We start from the raw sequence: 18236 nt of genomic DNA on the forward strand, positions 1-18236 counted from the left end.
TTTCCTACATTGAGTTAACTTGGTATACATTTGGAAAGATTTAACACAATGTACTTGTACTTGAAAAACCCAATGGGCATTTATTGATCATGGAATATCAAGGATAAAACATTCGCATCTTAAGGAGATTCATGCTAGTAACAATTCGATTGGATAAATGGAATCTAATTCTTGTGTCTAAAAATTGTTAATTATTTCTAAAACTTCGAAATTATTTTAATCAAGGTCAACCTAGGAAAACATGAAATGTGATTTTGGTTATCTCCCCATACATGATTCTAAACATTGTCAATCCTTGACAATTAGAAAAATGTAGCAATTTAGGCAAATCTCAAATTGAGAGAGTTCATTATATAGTCATTATATTGTGATTCCAAACAAGGGAGTTGACCTAAGGATTGTGATCTTTAAAGCAAAAATGTACGTTGTACCAAATTATATGTGGGCCATAAATCAAATTTATGCTTGAAAAAATGACCTAATTCTACAAACTTGAACCATCAAAATTTGATAAACTATTTTGATTCTAAGACCATTTACGAAAAAGCAGCATTCTCATTCTTATTCTTAAGATTGATAGAATTATGTGCAACATTAGATTTCTTGCTTTCTTATTCCTAACTTTAACATTTAATTGTTCAATTATCACTCCCAATAACTGATTATTGCTTCATCTACATTAATATATGTCAACTTGTATTTATTTAATTAACCAGGATTAAAATAAGGGAAAGTTTAGTTTCCTTTTAATATAGACACGTGACTTATTGTGCTGTTTACTTGCAAGCAATGCAAGTTTGGCAAACCACCCCCAAAAAAAATTAATAATTTGTTACGTAGTTTAACTGTAAATTTTATTATTCTAATCCTAAAATTGAAACATTTCAGTGTCTTACATAGGCAGACACCTGTCATACGCACAGACTTTGGATCTTGTTTCTCTATACATCTCAGCACAAGTCAAAAGTCTCGATAGAACAGAAACATATTGTGCCGACTAAGGATAAAAGGCAAAGGGCTTTCATATTTTGCTGCACTTCCCAACTGGCACAACATTAAGCACTACAACCCCAAAACTTTTCCATCTTGGTAAGTTTTCTCTGTAGTTCTGCAGATAGCTGAACATTTTCTAAAAGCTTTGCCCGCAAATTTGAATTTTCTATCTCCAGCTGCTCGTTCTCTTGAAGGACAAGAGCCTTTTCATCTATTAGTTGATCTTTTTGAGCCTCAAGCATAGCCCTTTCTAATTCCCACTGCAACTTTTCGTTCAATAGCTGAGAGTTCTCAATTCGGAGATTATGAAGCTCTTTGTCACAATCTTTATCCTGCTCTTGAGTTTTCCCACAAACTTCCATTTCCTGTTTCACACTCACAGCAGCCAGGTCAGCCTTTGACCCCATGCCTTTGCTTTCTATGGCCTTCAGATCTTCTACTTGTTGAGAGGACTTCTCTTTCGTTGTGTTGTCACTACACTTCAATTTTTTGTCAAAAGGACCTGTACACTCGCTCTCTGATGGCTGTGGAGATGCCAACAACATACTGTTAACGCCATCGCTTTCCTTGATATCATTTGACAGCCCTGGGAGTGTGTTGGACATTTCATCCGTGTGGGATTTCGATGAAGAGGCCAGTTCAGGCACAGATTTGTGAACATTCTTCTGTGGTGTCTTGCCTTTAGTCTTCCTCTTTCTTTGATTTGTATTTTTTTCAGTTTTCTTTGGACTTTCAGTAATAATACGATATTTGTGCTCATTCATGATGTCTGCTACTATACACATAAGTCCCTCGTCAATAATTTCTTTCTCCTTAGTACTGTTGGTAGCATTCTTTCCACAGCAGTTGTATGCATTGATAGATGCTTCTCCTTCTCCAATAGAACTGCGAGGAATGTAGTTCCTGTTAAAGGCTTTCAATGCCAGAAATTGGAGGACGGTTGGGTATGTAAATACGCCCTTGTGTTCTCTTTGAATAACTTCAATCTGCTGCAACATTTTGTCCTTGATAAACTTGCACCAATTGAAACGCACACCCTGAGCAACTTCAATGGCAGTCTTAACATACTTGAAAGGAATAGAATCTGACTTCTTAGTATATCCCAATACTTTGTACACTAAAAACTTGGAAGCAAACTGCACAACGGGGTCAATGATGTCATTCATAATTAATCGAGATGCATCCGTTTGTGAAGTGAGACTAACTATAATTTCATTTCCATTGCAATCGGTAGAGGTAGTGACATCTCTACCAGAGTTGGGCAGACGAGTTGCTTCATGGATTTCTTCTTCTGTAATTTGGAGCTTGCTTTGTCCAACAGTCAATTGGCCATCCACAATGAAATTAATTACTGCAGTACAAAGTGGGTTGTTGCTCCTGTAAGTCACTGTCTTTAAGAATGGGAGAATACCAGCTTCGATGAGGATGGACTGCTGGGCTAAATTCAAATCTTTGTGCCATGACTGATAAAGGGTATCATCAGTGTAGACTCGGGTATTTATGTCTGAAAGATGGACACAGGGAAGCTTCATGCTGCAAAATCCAAAAACTCCTAAGTTAAGCGTGTATACTATTCAAACCACACTTCTATCACTAAAAAATAGCGCTTAACATTTAGAAAATCAGGTATAATTTTAGAGACTTAAATATATTAAGAAGTAACAAAATGTAGCAAATATGTAAAACGTTTTTTTCTCAGTAGTACGTAATATTTTCTTTTCTATTGGTATCAAAAATTTAGGAAATTTGGAGGTTGTTTAGTTTCTTGCAGGCTTGCAATATTTAAAAGGAGATAAAAATCAAATCGCAGCAATAAATTCTTCATTTTCTGTTTATCAATTTGATAGTGATCACTCTAAATCAAATCGCAGCAATAAATTCTTCATTTTCTGTTTATCAATTTGATAGTGATCACTCTAAATATTGGAACATAGGAATAAATTAATCTTCAAATTAATCTCCCTTGGATGTCCTCGTCAAATGAGACTCTCTTTTTTATATCCTCACAATCCTCCAATGTGAGGGAGAGTTCACACCTCTTCATCATGTATGCCCCTTTGGCAAGAGAAGCACCCTTTCCACCATTAGCACCCTTTGAAAGAGTGCAACTCTTCATTATTTCTGCCTTTTCAAAACCTTTCACATTCAGATCCGCACTTCTTATTTATATCAGATCTGCATTTATGATTCCTCTCAAATGAGGTTCTTTTCTCCCTTTTATATCTCATGTTTGAGGGAGTCGCAACTTTTCATTTCATGTCTTTGACCATTCATTAACTTAATTAAAATTTAAATATAATTCATTGTATTCTTTTATATTTTAATTTTATTATTGTCATTTATCATTAAATTGTATTTCAAAGTTGGGATATTACATCCTGCTACTATTCCACTAAAAAAAACCAAGCATATCTCCTAAAATTGTTGCAGCAAAAAATGTCAACGAAGTTGGGACACACTGCAGTGTGTTTACCCAGGCATACATAAAGCTGAAGTGGTTCGTTCACAAAATTTATTAAGAGAATTTGATAATCTTCAAATGAAAGAAAAGAAAATTGTTGATTTCTACATTTGGGTGCAAGATAATATCAACCAGTTACAAACCCACGGAGAGACCATTACTGGCTGTAATTTGTGGAAAAATACTTAAGATTTACGATAAAAATGGAAATCAGTTGTTATTGCAACAGAGGAAAGAAAGGATCTAACAAAATTAAAGTGAATCTCATGAAATTCTTATCATATTATGAAAGTTGATTAGATAGAACTACAAAAAATTTAGAATAGGTTTTGCATCGAATGCAGAATTTGTAAAAAGAAGCACCAACACTGGTACACCTCATGCGAAAGTGGATGTCATCAAATTATTCAAGATGAAGAGGCCTCGGAGGTGGAGGTTGTCGACCTGGTAACGTATAGATAAGAAGGAAATTCCATGTCATTATTGTAAAAGATATGGTAAGTTTGAAAGGAAGTTAGATGTCGTCAGTATGGTAATGTAGATAAGAGGCGCATCATCATTATTCTCAAAGATATGATAATTTTAAGAGGGAAAATAAGATCAAATAACGCTACATGGAAAAAAAAAAAAAAGGGAAAATCTCACCAATGAAGAAACTGATAATTTCATATCTAATATGTTTTTTCTTGTGGCAGACAAGTTTAACGATAATGTTTTTTCTTGTGGCAGACAAGTTTAACGATAATGTTTAGTTCCTGGATTATGGAACAAGGATATGTTTGGTACATTTAGAGTTGATAAGGCAGTACAAGTTGTTGGTAAAGGTACATTGGCTATACACATCGAACAGCTTGAGCTAAAAAATAAACAATTTTTTTGTATCCAGTCGGTTGAGAAAAATTAGACTATTGTTTTACAATGAAGCTGGTTAGATTTCTATATAAAAGCAAAAATGGATGTCAATGGAAATTGTTCTGATAGGAGTTTAAAAGATGTTTCCAATGAAGATGCATCCGACAAACTCAAATCTTATGAAAGCAACATTTGAAGACAGTAGTTGGTTATGGCATAAGCGCTATGGTCATCTAAGTTATGAGGAGTTGAATTTGTTAGACACAAATAAAATGGTTCAGGATTGCCCAAGACCCAAGTAAAAAATTAGATGTGTTTCGTTTGTGCATTAGGAAAGCAACATAGAGATACATTTCAAGTTGGGAAATCATGGCAGGCTTCAAAATCGCTACAGTTGGTTCATTTTGATATTTGTAGCTCTATATAGACATCAAGTATTTCTAAACATTTAATTTTTTGCATTTATAGATGATTGTTAAAGAAAAACTCAGTTCTGTTGATTGAAAATTTGATGCAGGAGCATCCTGCCAGCCCTTGCCAAAATGGGAGCTTTGGAACAAAGTCTGGACATCCATCAATGCATGACGGAGTGGGGTTTTTGTCAGATATAATATTTGAAATGCTCTATCAGTATACATGCAAAATGTGGAAGCATAGACCTGGCATGTAACTGTTGACGATTTGAAAAGGTTGTTTTAAGAGACTTGATAAGTGTAACACCAAATCCCATAATCGTTGCCACAGACAAGCGGTGAAGAAATGAAACGCCACTAATATTGAACGGTTTGCATTAAATTGTGGCAGAACAATTAAAAGATGGCAGAACATGCATCGAGGGGAAGGGGAATGGGAGAAGAAGTAACGCACACAGGAGGCCAGAGTTAAATAATAAAATAAATATATATAATATGGTGACGAGGCAGCGACCTAAGGGGGAGGAAGGAGAAGCTGCGACCAAGAAGAAATTCGGTCAAGAGAATGTGGGGAGAATGGGGAAGCAGCGGCCAAGGGAAGATGCATTGGCATTAGCTGCATGTTAGAGAGTGATGAAAATTTTTGTCAGTGTAAATGTGGGTTGCAGTTGCAAGGAGGGGGCCCGATAAGAAGTTCATGGGCATTGATGAAGGGAATTTTGAATGATCAGTCTCTGTATTCACAGAGTTTTGAGTAGTAATCTGTATTAGACTTTTATTAATGAAAGAATTGTTATATGTTATGAGTTTTGGCTAGTGCCAGAGAGTCTCTGCTTTGTTAACAGCATTTGTGTGTTGAGTTGTGTGTTGAAGTTTGAGGGCGGGGTTGTTTTCACCTGCATCAAAATAAAAGTGAAGCATTTGGTTTTTCCGAATTTCAAAGTTTTAGTTGAAAAGGAAAGTAACTAATTAGTAATTTATTAAGATTTTGAAGATTGATAATGGAGGTGAAATTTCAAAAGAATTTAATAAATATAAAGTTAAAAACAGAATCAAACAAAAACTTATTGCAGGATACACACCACAAGAAAATAACATTGCTTAACAAAAAAATTTACGAGTTTTATATAAATGGCAAGGTCCAGGTTACAATCAAAGCATATGGGAAATGAGCTTTTGGCAAAAGTAATAGGTACAACAGTCTATATTCTTAATCACAGCCCTACACTAGCAATTAAAAATTGTTCACCAAAAGGAGAATGGTCTGATAGAATACCTAGTGTGGTACAGTTTCTTGTGTTCTAAAAGATATTAGACAGAAGCTTGATGCAAAAAGTGAAGAATCTATTTTTGTTGACTTTCCGGAAAAGAGTAAAGCATATAAATTTTGGATTCCAAAATCAAAAAGTGTAATTATATCAATAGATGTCATCTTTGATGGAGCATTGTAACCTGAATAAGCTTCCTAAGACGAAAATTACAATAACTTATTCAGATGATCAACTGCTGAAAAAATCGAAGGAATGTGAATAAACAACACAATCGCTATTCCATTCATCAAGAGTGGGCTGTGCTTATCAAGTGTGAAAATACAAGAAAAAGGGTTGAAATGCAACTAAGAGAGGAGGATGAAAAAACTCACTACCTATATAGAGAAATGTAACAGCCACCATCAATAATGAATAATGCACCAAAGCACTAAACAAAAATCAACCCAAGTAAAATCCCAAGTAAGCTTCACCTAAGGTAACTAAATGTATGAAAAATATAACCAAATACATAAATAGACCAAAAGGGTTTGTCAACAAGTGATGCAATACCACCTGTTCAAGGGATAAGTGGTAATAATAAAAGTCAAAGAAATAATGGAAAGAAAGATGATAGAATTAGAAAAGAACACTAGTGCCCTCAAAAGGATATTCTGAATTTTTTTGGACAGGGCTGCAAGGGGGAACCCAGGAACAGTAAGAGGATCTTTTGCTGGCAAGGTGATCTGTTGCATGAGGTCCTCTCTTACTGGGCATTCACGCAGATAATGAAACAGCATAGGAAGTGTTAATTGCTGGTTTAGGTGCAGTGAATCTCAGAATATTACAATTGTGAAACTGGAAGGTGATTCCTGATTGTTATCAATGCAATAAACAAATAAAATGTCCAAGTTAAAAAATGTATCATTATGTTGGGAAGCTAAAAGCTTAAAGCAAATTATTTGATTCTATCAACTTTCCTCATTGTAAAAGGCATTTAAACTGTGTTGCAGATCATCTGGCCAGTGAAGGAGTAAATCAAGATCCTTTAATGGCCCCATATATATTGATGAATCTAACTTTTGGCCAGGCTTAGAGCCAAAAATAATGTTTAATCCCCTTAGACATGATACGAAGGTAAGGAATTGCATTTAAGATGCCTATAAGGATTTTGGTCGAGAGATCAATATCTATTAATCATTAATTCACAAGGAAGCACTTAGATATGTTTGAATGTTGATTTAAGTAAGGTACAAATCATTATTGCAGAGAAGTAAAATGATGGTGGTAAGAGGTAGGCACATACTATATGTACAAGAACGTGCATGGTGTGTGCTGGTAAGGTAGTAGCAAGCGTTCTCAATTGCTTTGGCTGGCTCTCAGGATTTCATCTAGGAAAGACGGTAATGATGGAGGAAGAGCAGATTATATTGTATGATGGTGGTCAATTGTTGCAAGAGAGAATCTTTTGATAAATGTTTGTAATACATATTTTCATGTCACCAATCCTGTAACGTTAGGTTTCATGAAGATTATTTTGGAAAAACATGTATTAGCAGCAGGTTGACATGCCCTTGGGACTTCATTTTGAATCTCGCCTTCTTGCCAAATGATATCATATGCCTCTGGCTTCTAGAATTGTTCTTGTCAAACCAATTGTTGATGTGAAGATCCCACCTCGAAGCTTGGGGGAGGGCCAGGAAGCAAAACATTTGGGTGAAGAGGGCATCGGCTCTTTTTCTACTCCTAAATGGTGCTCACTCCTTGAAACCTAAGTATTCAAATTCTGAGTTAAGAAATGAGGTAAGGATTCTAAGGGCCTATTGTGAAGATGTTGGAAAAGTTCTTGCGAGCTTGCATGTACATCATTGTGGAGGGCAGTTGGAGGTAGGGACTAATCACACCCTTCTACAAATCTCATAGGTGGCAGAGGATTTGTTATGGTATAAGATTATTGTCACTAGCAGAATATGAAAGGCTACCGGTTGCCATGGAGGATGAGGCTTGGGTTGAAGTAATAGTAGATATGGGGCATGTAATGATGTGTCTCGTGAATGTTGAGGGGCAGTACAAGGTGCTGGTGGTCACTTAAATGGAGTAGCCATTGTATGCATGCATTGGCTGAAGCTTTTTGGTTTGGCTGGGTTTTGAAATCTAATGAGTACAATGTAATCTACTATTCTGGTGTTTTTTGGTTTGCATTGTTTTGTGTGGTTTGTGGGACTGTATATCAGTGCTTTTGGCTGGTAGTTGGTTTAAGTGTCAACCGGCTAGCATATCAACTTTTTTTTTGTTGTTTCTTCCCAGCTTCTGGATATTTTGATTGTAATGTTCTAAATTTGAAAATCGTGGAAGCCCCTACAGAATCCAAACTGTTATATCCAAAAAAGCAAGTGATACAATACTGAGATTGGAGAGCCTTTAATCGACAGGCTCTTCGATACAGGAGTTATTTCTTTAGCACATCAAATAACACAAAATCCTCTTTCAAGTTTTCCATAAAGAAATATTGAGTTTTTATCATTTCTAAGCAATTTCCAATCAAAATTTCCTCAATTTAATTCTGAAATGTAAACAAACACATAAATATGGGCAAGTGACTATTCAAAATTCATCTGAGACACAACACTCGAAATCTCAAAATCATTCACTCTTTGTTGCTGTAGCAAAATAGGACTGATATAACGGAAAACTAGCTCACCTTTGGCTCATATAGACATTCAGAAAATAAGATTATGGCTGAAGATTAATAACAATACATCTATAATTTGGAAGAAAGAAATTACATTAGTTCAGAAATAATGCATAGTTTATTGGGACATATTGTCAAACACTTTGCCTGAATTTCATCTCTGATTTTCTGTAAATCCATTAACTGAACATAGTCAAATAAAATGTGTAATCATATCACAGTGAAAAACTTATTTCAGATATGTGATTGGAAATACATGAATATTCCCTGTATTTCCATGCTCTATTGCCTTAGTGATGTCCTGGAGAGGTGGAAACTAGACAAAACTCTCTGAATACTCAACCAAATCACAAAATTCCAAATCCCTCATGTTTTTTGTCTCCTAAAAATTCCAATAAGTACCTGATTGCCAGCTGAGACCCTCTGAACTGATGGTATGAGTTTGTGGCCTTCAAAAGGGGGAGAAACTTCCTCCAAACTCAACGGCCCACTATTGGGTTGTGTTGTTTTCTCTTTTTGACGTCTTCAGCATGTCATTAATCATCTAACATCTACATTCCATGCTCAGTCCATGGCTGGGAAAAGATCTTTTATCATTTTTCATGTTTTGGTGCCTCCAAAACTGGGTGTCCTGGCCAGATGTAACATCTTTGTTAAACAAATTCCTTTTTATTTGTTTGGGAATTTAAGTCAGCCTTAAACCGGTCCTCCCAATCATTCCGTGAGGAACTTGTGAATTCCATGCTTTGAACCCCCAATAAAGGATGCTCAGGCCAAAAAGGGGATGCCTGTAAGTTTGTAACAACCTCCTCCCTTGTTTTTAGGTGCTCTAACTTAGTTTTCTTCATTGCTCAGCTCTTGACCTCTGTTGGGAGATTTCAAACTCATCCCATGGTATATCTTGAACAAAAATTCAAATTTTAGAACTAAGTATTGCTTGATACTAGTTCATATTAGTGCTAATCTATGTTCCACTGAGTTTCGGGGATGGGGACAGTAGGAGGGTGGTGGGACATGTTTCTGGTACAGGGGTACTTTTGGGCCATTTTTTGGGGACGGCAAGGGATGGCTGCTAAAAAAATAGGGAAATTTTTAAAGATATAGAGAAATTTCAAATATGCATATCATAACATTGATAAAGCATTCATCAAAGGCATTGTAGAAGATTAATACATAGCATTAGACTTGAATTGAGATTTCACGTGAGAATCAACAAACAAATTAACAAAATTCAAATGCTTTCATTGTCAATGTGCATACATATTATATTAGAATTATAACAAAAATGCTCAAAGGCTCCAAGTATCAACTATGAAATGACATAAACTATAAACAATAAACGTAGAAGTCCATAATCAGCTGCCCATAATAATGAAATGATAGAACTAAGAAAATATATGGCTGTCCATAATCAACACATCGTTGGTTTCAGAGTCTAAATCAAAATCAGAACAGAAGTCTAAGTCACTGCTCCTCTTGCTGCTCTTATCCTTATTTGCAAATCTGAATATGAATGTCTTTTTCTTCTTTATAGTTATTTTATGCTTAGATTAGCTTTTCGTATTGTTAAATGTGGTTTGGGGGTCCTTGTAGGCCTAACCAGAATTTTGTTTTCTTATCTGGCTCTCCAAAAGCGGCCTAGGACGTAGGGGACAGCCAGAAGTCCCCACGACAACCAGAGGACTTCGGAACCTCCCAAAATTCTCAAAGTCCCATGGCCATCACAGAGACTTCTGGCCATCCCCTACATCCCTGATCGCTCCTAGAGGCATCCCAGAAATGTTTCTGAAACTCTGCTCAGTTTGGCGATGGACAGGGTACTTCTAAAAGCCGTCCCCGGTATGGGAATGGGGGTACCAGCACAGGAGACGCGTCCCAGTAGAACATAGGTGCTAATACCTACAAATAATTTTTTTGGCAATAGCGATTGGTTTCTCACTCAGATGCCCTGGCATAAACGAGGCATGCAACACAAAAACCAACAATTGCAGAAATAGAATTATATATGAAATACATAAGGCAAGGCTAGTTGCTTGAAGATATGCACAAGTCTATGGAATTGATTATGAAGAAACACTTACAGCAGTTGCTCGTTGGGATGCAATAAAAACAATGTGAGCAGTGGGAGCATACCAGATAAAGGGAAATCATTAGACAGAAAAAGAAAAAGATAGGGCAATGTGTGGTTCCTTATATAAAACTTGGAAAAAACTGGAGTACACCTTTCAATAACTGCTTTTGATGCACTTCCTATGGATGGACCAAGGATAAGAAAGCGAAAGTTAAAAGATGGTAGATGGACATATAAGAAAATAAGCGCCCAGCAGTAATGGAAATTTGAGAAGACCTCTCATATACAAAACCACACCTCAGAATTCAAATCCAGGAGTAACAGCACCAATGGCAACTCGCCAAAAACTCAGACCTACACATACAATGCAAGTCTTTCATCTAATCATATGCATCTTTGGAGTATGACTCCAACATCCAGCATTATTTCTCCGAAATAATTTAGTGCTGCTCACTTTCAATAAACATTCTTCAAACCTTTTATTCATCCAGAACGGCTAAATTTTCTCTGCTATTATAATTCAACCAAACTTCAAGATCCACGGGTCTGTTCAAAGCAGATGCACTCCGAAATTGCCTCAGCAATACCCGTTGCACATAACCAAAAAACACTCTTAAGCAAGAAGAATTAACTGTCCCGTGCTTAAGCAATTTTTACTGGATTTTGGTGCCCTGAAAACTTTATACACACACAAGGAAATCTGCAAGGACTGTGCTTAAAAACTGAGAGGGATGCTAAGAAGCAAATAAATAGTTACAATACAAAAATCTCGTGGGCTGAGTAGCTTCTAGGTACTACTGCTGAGTAAGTTTCAAAGTGTATGAAAGCATAAAAAAACAGTATTATACGAATTAATATACTGTATTTTACTTTAGAAACAGAGATTATCTAGTCAAAGGTCGGTAATTCAATCGGTTTGTGTGTAAACACTTACACACAAGAGATACAAGAACTAGGGCATAAACTCTCAAATAAGGCCTTCCAGTTGATTTATTAGTCTATGATCTTGTTTAGAGAATATCATGGTTTTCTCATTTGCAGTTACAGCGGATGCTTATTCATTTCATAGAGGAACAGAATCAGGGGAACCTACATTCCCCAGCTACTTCTTCCAGAAAAGTGGTGGTAGGAACTCGTGCTTTGCCCTTGACAAGAGAGGTTGAAACTAAGGAATATGCTTCTTCTTGTTCTTTCTGGATTCTTTTAGGTAATATGACCAAAATTAGGAGCTCTTGCTTCTTTGTTTGCAAGATAGACAAAATTAGGAGGAACTTACATCCCCCAAGTTACCTCTTGTGCACTAGTGGCTTAGCCCTCCATGAGGGAGGTTTAAGCTTTCATGACAGATAATGAGAAGAAAAAACTTAACCATGGATAAAATACTAACAATTCATATATGCAAGCCTTGGAGGAGAGTAAATTGAAGCTTTCATGGCAGCTGAAGCAGAGTAAAATGTTGGCCATGGATCAAATAATAAATCACTTTTAACGGCAAGGTAGCATTTGTACGGATAAGAAATTGATTTTTCAAAGCAACGAAGGGGAAATAATAAGACAGAAAAAACCCAAAAATAATTTGTTGTTCCTCAAGGAAACTACTGAGAGATCATACCTGTCTATAGTAGCTTCAATCTGTAACAGTTCCTCTGAATGGACTAAAAGGTAAGAGAGCAGAATTCGAAAAATAGCAAGCAATTGAAGTTACAAGCAAAATAGCTCCGAGCAGTGTTGAAATTTCAGAAGACAATTCATTGACAAAAATTGAGAAACAGGGTAACCCAGGACAATGATGGAGTCTCTCATCTAATTTGTGCATGTGCAGTCTGCACGCATCTACCACTGTCAGCATTACTTTTCCAAACGAAAATTTCCCATTGTAGAGAGATTCTTTCTTTGCATAGGGATTGGATAAAGCATGCTTAGTTCCTTCTTAACAGCGAAGTCAGTAAAATGGGTTAAAAAGCAGAGTTTATGTGCAGTATAAATATAGTAAGAATTTGGATCTTTATATTTAGAGGCAAAATATATATATCTTTCTATTTCTACATTTCAAACAGTTTTCTAGTTTGGTTGGTCACTTGGCCTTTCACATCGTTCCTCTAATTGATTAATTTTCTCGTGTAGAATTTTTAACGATTAATTTAATATTTAAAAGCCCAACACATGCAAAGAAGCCGACCCTTTTGTTATAAAGTACAAAATCATTTTCATATAACTTTAAAAAGTAATTCATTTTATGTTTTAGTATTTCATACAGTGGTGTGGAGAATTTCTAGTCTAGGTGGTGAATTTTTTTATTTTTTTTATTGTAGGTAGTTTTATATATAATAGTGAATAAGTTTATATTTTAGAAAGATGATTGTATTATGATTTTTTTAATAATATAAATAGCATAATTTGGGTTTAATTAATTGATAATTAATTTATTTAGTTAATATATTTTAATTATTTAAAGATTATGTGTGTACACGTTTGTATTTATATGTATATGTATATTTTTTTATTTTTTTATTTATATTTCTTTTTTTACTTTTTAAGTAGTTTTTAGAAAGACAAAAGCCTAATGCATTGCAAACTAGCTAACCTCTTTGTTACAAAGTACAAAATCATCTTCACTTAACTTTAGAAGAGCAATTTATTCTATATTTCATATGGTGGTGTGGAAATTTCTGAAGTAGGCATGATAGATTGTTATATAATGTGTGTGTATATATACATATATGTGTGTGTATACATATATGTGTGTACGTACACATATATTTCTTTCTTTCTATTTATACTTTTTAAGTAGTTCCTAGGTTTTTTACATCAACCTTAGAGAGATATAAGTCAAATGCATGGAAATAGCATACCCTTTTGTTACAAAGTGCAAAATCATTTCACATAACTTTAAAAAAGAAATTCATTTTATATTTTAGTATTTTACATGGTAGTGTGGAGAATTTCTAGCATAGGTGGTGAATTTTGGTTTTAGGTAGTGAATTTTGGTCTTATAAATTTTGTAACACTCGGTGAGTTTAAAATTATAAGTTTCTAAATTTTAGAAAGATGATTGTGTTATGACTTTTTGAGTAATATAGAATGTTTAAAATAAAATATATATTTAAACTAAACATTTATTGTTTTCTTAGCACAATTTTATTTTAATTAACTAAAAATCAATTTATTTAGTTGATTTATTTTATTTAATGTAATCCGCCTAATTTTATATATATAGATTTCTACTTTTTAAGCAATTTTCTAGTTTTGTTAGCTTTTTGCATCATTCCTCTCTAAGTGACCATTGGAGAGATAAAAGTTGAAGGCATGCAAAGTAGCCCACCCCTTTGTTACAAAATACAAAATAATCTTTAAATAACTTTAGAAAAGAAATTTGTTTTATATTTTAGTATTTCATACGGTGGTGTTGATAATTTTTAGTAGTAGGTGGTGAATTTCTAGTAGTAGGTGGTTCTATAGAATTTGTAATTGTGGGTAAGTAAGTTCAAAATTTGAAGTTTTTAAATTTTAGAAAGATACTTTTTAGTGATTTTTTTGAGTAATATGTAATGTTTAAAATAAAAATATATTTAAATTCAATATTTAATATGCATGTATTTTTTAGGTATATTAATAATTAATTCACTATTAATTATTAATTGTTTTTTAGGGTTTCTATCTTTAGAATTAGATTTCTTTATAAGGATGGCATATCCTTCATTGTAAATCAAGCAATACAAGCAATATTCAATCAAGCATTCAGTTCTTGTTATTGTCTTCAATATTCTCATTTGTGTGCAATTTCTCTTTTGTATGTAACATGTATTCTTGTTGCAGATGATTATCTGGCTTGTGGGAATTCAACAATCATGAATTCTAACATGGTATCAGAGCTCATATCTGAAGACTTTGTTTGCCTTTTTTGGAGATATTCGTGATTTCCAGCAAAGAGCACATTGGGCTCAAACCGACATCGCCATTGGACTCGGAACGTCCAAAAACCTCAAAATTGTATGTTCATTTGCTACACCGTTTGCTTCGGAGAGAAGAATTTCCCTTCCTTGGCTAGTCGTACAGACACAGGTACAATTATTTTTTATTTTTTTTCAAAAATCAAAATAAAAGAATTTTTTTATTAAAAAAAGAAAATTAAATATGGGGGGCCGTGAGTTTTTTAATTTTTTTATTAGATTTTGTTTTTAAATCTTTTTTTTTATTAGTTTTTTTATAAAAAACTTTTCATGCCTTTTTTTTTTTTAAATAAAATGTTTGCATGTTTTTTTATTAATTTTTTTAATTTAAAAACCTTTAATTTTTTATGTTTTTTTTTTAAATATTTTTTTTATTATTAGTTTTTTTATAAAAACTTTTCATGTCTTTTTTTTGAAATAAAATGTTTGCATGTTTTTTATTAGTTTTTTTTTTTTTGATCGGTAATTTTGTAGTAGTATATTGATTCAGAAAAAGATATACAATCATCCAAGGCCATACAAGATGTAAACATCGGCCCAAATTTATCAGTCTAGACCTACTAAGGAGAACATTCAAAGCTAAAAACAAGGAAATAAAAAACCAGTTATGTGCATCTTTGCGCTAAAATATTATAGTCATCCTTAAAAAGTATTTTTTTTAAAACTAGCAAGGGAAATAAAAACAAACCAAACACCATAGTCCCATAGCCAATCAGTCTTTATCGCTCTGGTTCACTTGCTCCTCATCCGCGATATCTGCCAGTGCTTTTTCTTTGGCTGCTTCGCTCTTCATTTTCATGATGCAAACTAAACTTCCAAAATCAGGGTCACCTTCTAGACTTGCAAGCAATTGGACCGCCCGCCATTCCTCAAATCTGTCTCGCAACTTTCTCCCAACCTCCATACGCGCCACCACCTTGAGGGCCTTCAATACTTCATATGTTCTGATTAGCTTGACACAGAGCTTCATGGCTTCCCAACCAATGCGAGCTCACTCACGACATTGCTCCTTAATGCGGTTTTTCGGCTCTTGGACAAAAGGTAATATCTCCTCCTCAACGTCTCCCTCCCGAATGCGGATTCCTGTCTGAGGTACAACCCACTCCAAAATGGAGTCAAGGTTGATCAGATATTCCCCGTCTATCAACTTTGTCAGCGTGAGCTTTATTTTCTCTACCTCTGGTTCGAATTCACATGCCTAGGCCATAATCAGGGAGTACACCTCCATATTCGTCCGGTATTGAAAATGGATGTGCGGCACATCCTCTCCTAGCATTAGGCACGTCGCACTCCACAATTTCTCCTCTTTGTACTTGAAGGGTCCCCGCATTCTTTTATCTGACACCATCCCCAGAAATGGAACCAGTTTCTTCTCGGTTCTTAGAGTGAAATTTGCCTCCATTAGACCTGCACAAACTGTTAACTCCAAACTCTACAATGCGAATGAACATAAAAGCATTTATCAATCAAATTATTGCAGACTCAAAACTTCACTCACAAACCAAAGTAGTTAATTCCTTCACCGTCGTTTGCGACGGGTCATAAAAGCAGAATCAATGATATTAAAGGAATGAGATTTCATAGCAGATTTGCTACACTCCACCATCATCTCTAACAGGTACTTTGCACTCACCAACTGCCTCATTAATTGCAGTGTCTTTAAAAGGATGTACTTGTCATTTCAAGCTTCCCTGCATGCATGTTGGTTGTTTCGTGCTTCTAAGACTGCATTAAATCCATTTCCACACTCTTCCATCTCCCTTCCGCCACTTGGCCATTTGGCTTGTCATGTCACATCCGATGTTGAAGAGTAGGTTTGCCACTGCATTGGCACCTTGCCTGACGTGGGAGACTCAAAACTCCTCAAAGAAGTTGAGTTTCTCTTGGATGATCTCCACCCAACGGGATAATTTCCATGATGGGGTTTTGCCCTTAGCAATTGCGTTGATGACCACCTAGGAATCTCCTTCCAGGTGCAGCCTTGGAATTTTCATGTTTAAAGCCAATTCAGTTGCCATAAGTGTCGCTTGTACCTCTGCTTCATTGTTTGTTCCATCCTGCAGTCTATGTGCTCCCTTGAAAAGGATGACCCTTTAATCATTTTGCGCGACAACTCCCACTCCTAAGGTTACCGAGTTTCCCCTAGATGCCCCATCGAAATTTATTTTTATCCATTCCTTGCTCAGCGGCTCCCATGTAACCTCCTCTTTTTCTAAAGAGGGATTAACCCTCAGGGACCCATTAACGGGTTAATTTTTTTATTAGTTTTTTAACTTAAAGAAACTTCTTTGATTTCATGTGTTTTTTTATTTTTAAATTTTTTTTTTATGTATGCGTTTTTTAATTAAAAAAACAATTTTTTTTTTCTTTTTTCAAAAACTTTTTTTTTTTGCATGTGTTTTTTTGGTTTTTATTTATTTATTTTTTTGCATACATTTTAAAATAAAAAACAAATTGGTTTTTTTCTTTTTTTCAAAAAGTTTTTTTAGGGGGCATTTTTTTTTGTGTTTTTTTAAATAAAAAAACTAATTTTGCCCTAATAAGCAAAATTGGGAACATGCTTTATTTCACCTAACCTGTATGCAGTGTTCTCCAACTAGCAACTTGGGGGGTAAGTTTTGGCTTCCTTAATTTCACCCTTGGCTATATTCCAACCAAAGGGCATATCATATGCACAGATTTCTATAGGGCATCATTTGGTGGTAGCCTCATCTACATGTTTTCTAGTTTTGCACACTTGCATTTCATATTGGATCTTCTTCTATGAGCTATGTTGTACACGCACTATCATAAAGTGTCACACCTCTTTGTCCTTCATCTTTTGATGACATATATGATGCAATCCTTCTGTATTGTAGATTAGGAATTCGATATCAGACCTTTGACCTGTCTCCTCTATTGAGCATGTCAGTATGTTTTTGTAACTGATGGTTCCCATACTTGGTTTGTGTGCCCGATCTTTATCATCTACAGTGAGTGATTCATCATCATCAACATTGGTACCTGGTTTTGTCACACTTTAACATTTTTGGTGCAACATTAGTTCTCATTCTTCATATGGAGGAACATTTACAGGAGATTCTACATTTTTTAGAGGGCTTCATGGCATCCCTTCATCTCTTTTTGGAGAGGAGTTTTGTTCCTACTAGGTTTTCTCATTTTCTCCACTTTACAGAGATTTCCATGTTGTGATTGGGTACCTCAATGGGCCTTGTTGCCAAGACCTAAATTTGCATGTAGTTGTCTTTGTTGCATGTAGTTGCATTCATGCACTTAGCTTTTTAGCTTCTCCTTAAATTCATCTTAAGGGGGGGTGTTAGAGAAAGGTTTTATTTACTTAATTAATTTGTTAGGATTCCCAAAGATACTGAGAGGGGGGGTGAATGAGTATCTAATAGGTTAATTGATTTTCTTAACTTATTAAATGAAAAGCATTCCAAAACTATGTACCGGTAAACCAAAATTAATGCAGTAAATAAGAACAACAACCACAACATGAAAGACACACCATAACTCAGTATTATTAACGAGGAAACCCAGTGTGGGAAAAACCTTGG

General features: G+C 35.0%; 1 protein-coding gene across 1 annotated transcript; it reads right to left on the bottom strand.

Moving 5' to 3' along the window:
• Positions 1-837: 837 nt before the first annotated feature.
• Positions 838-12688, bottom strand: LOC131032589 (uncharacterized). Its single transcript, XM_057963608.2, has 2 exons — positions 12342-12688; positions 838-2526 (listed from the first exon to the last, which is right to left on the bottom strand). Exon 2 carries the CDS (start codon positions 2523-2525, stop codon positions 1056-1058), a length of 1470 nt encoding a protein of 489 aa, XP_057819591.2. The 5' UTR covers position 2526; positions 12342-12688; the 3' UTR covers positions 838-1055.
• Positions 12689-18236: the final 5548 nt, after the last annotated feature.

The sequence above is a fragment of the Cryptomeria japonica genome, chromosome 2 (assembly GCF_030272615.1).
Source record: "Cryptomeria japonica chromosome 2, Sugi_1.0, whole genome shotgun sequence".
Lineage (NCBI taxonomy): Eukaryota > Viridiplantae > Streptophyta > Pinopsida > Cupressales > Cupressaceae > Cryptomeria > Cryptomeria japonica.

Coding starts and splice junctions, on each gene's coding strand:
- LOC131032589 (XM_057963608.2), bottom strand. CDS start 2,525: ATGAAGCTTCCCTGTGTCCATCTTTCAGACATAAATACCCGAGTCTAC.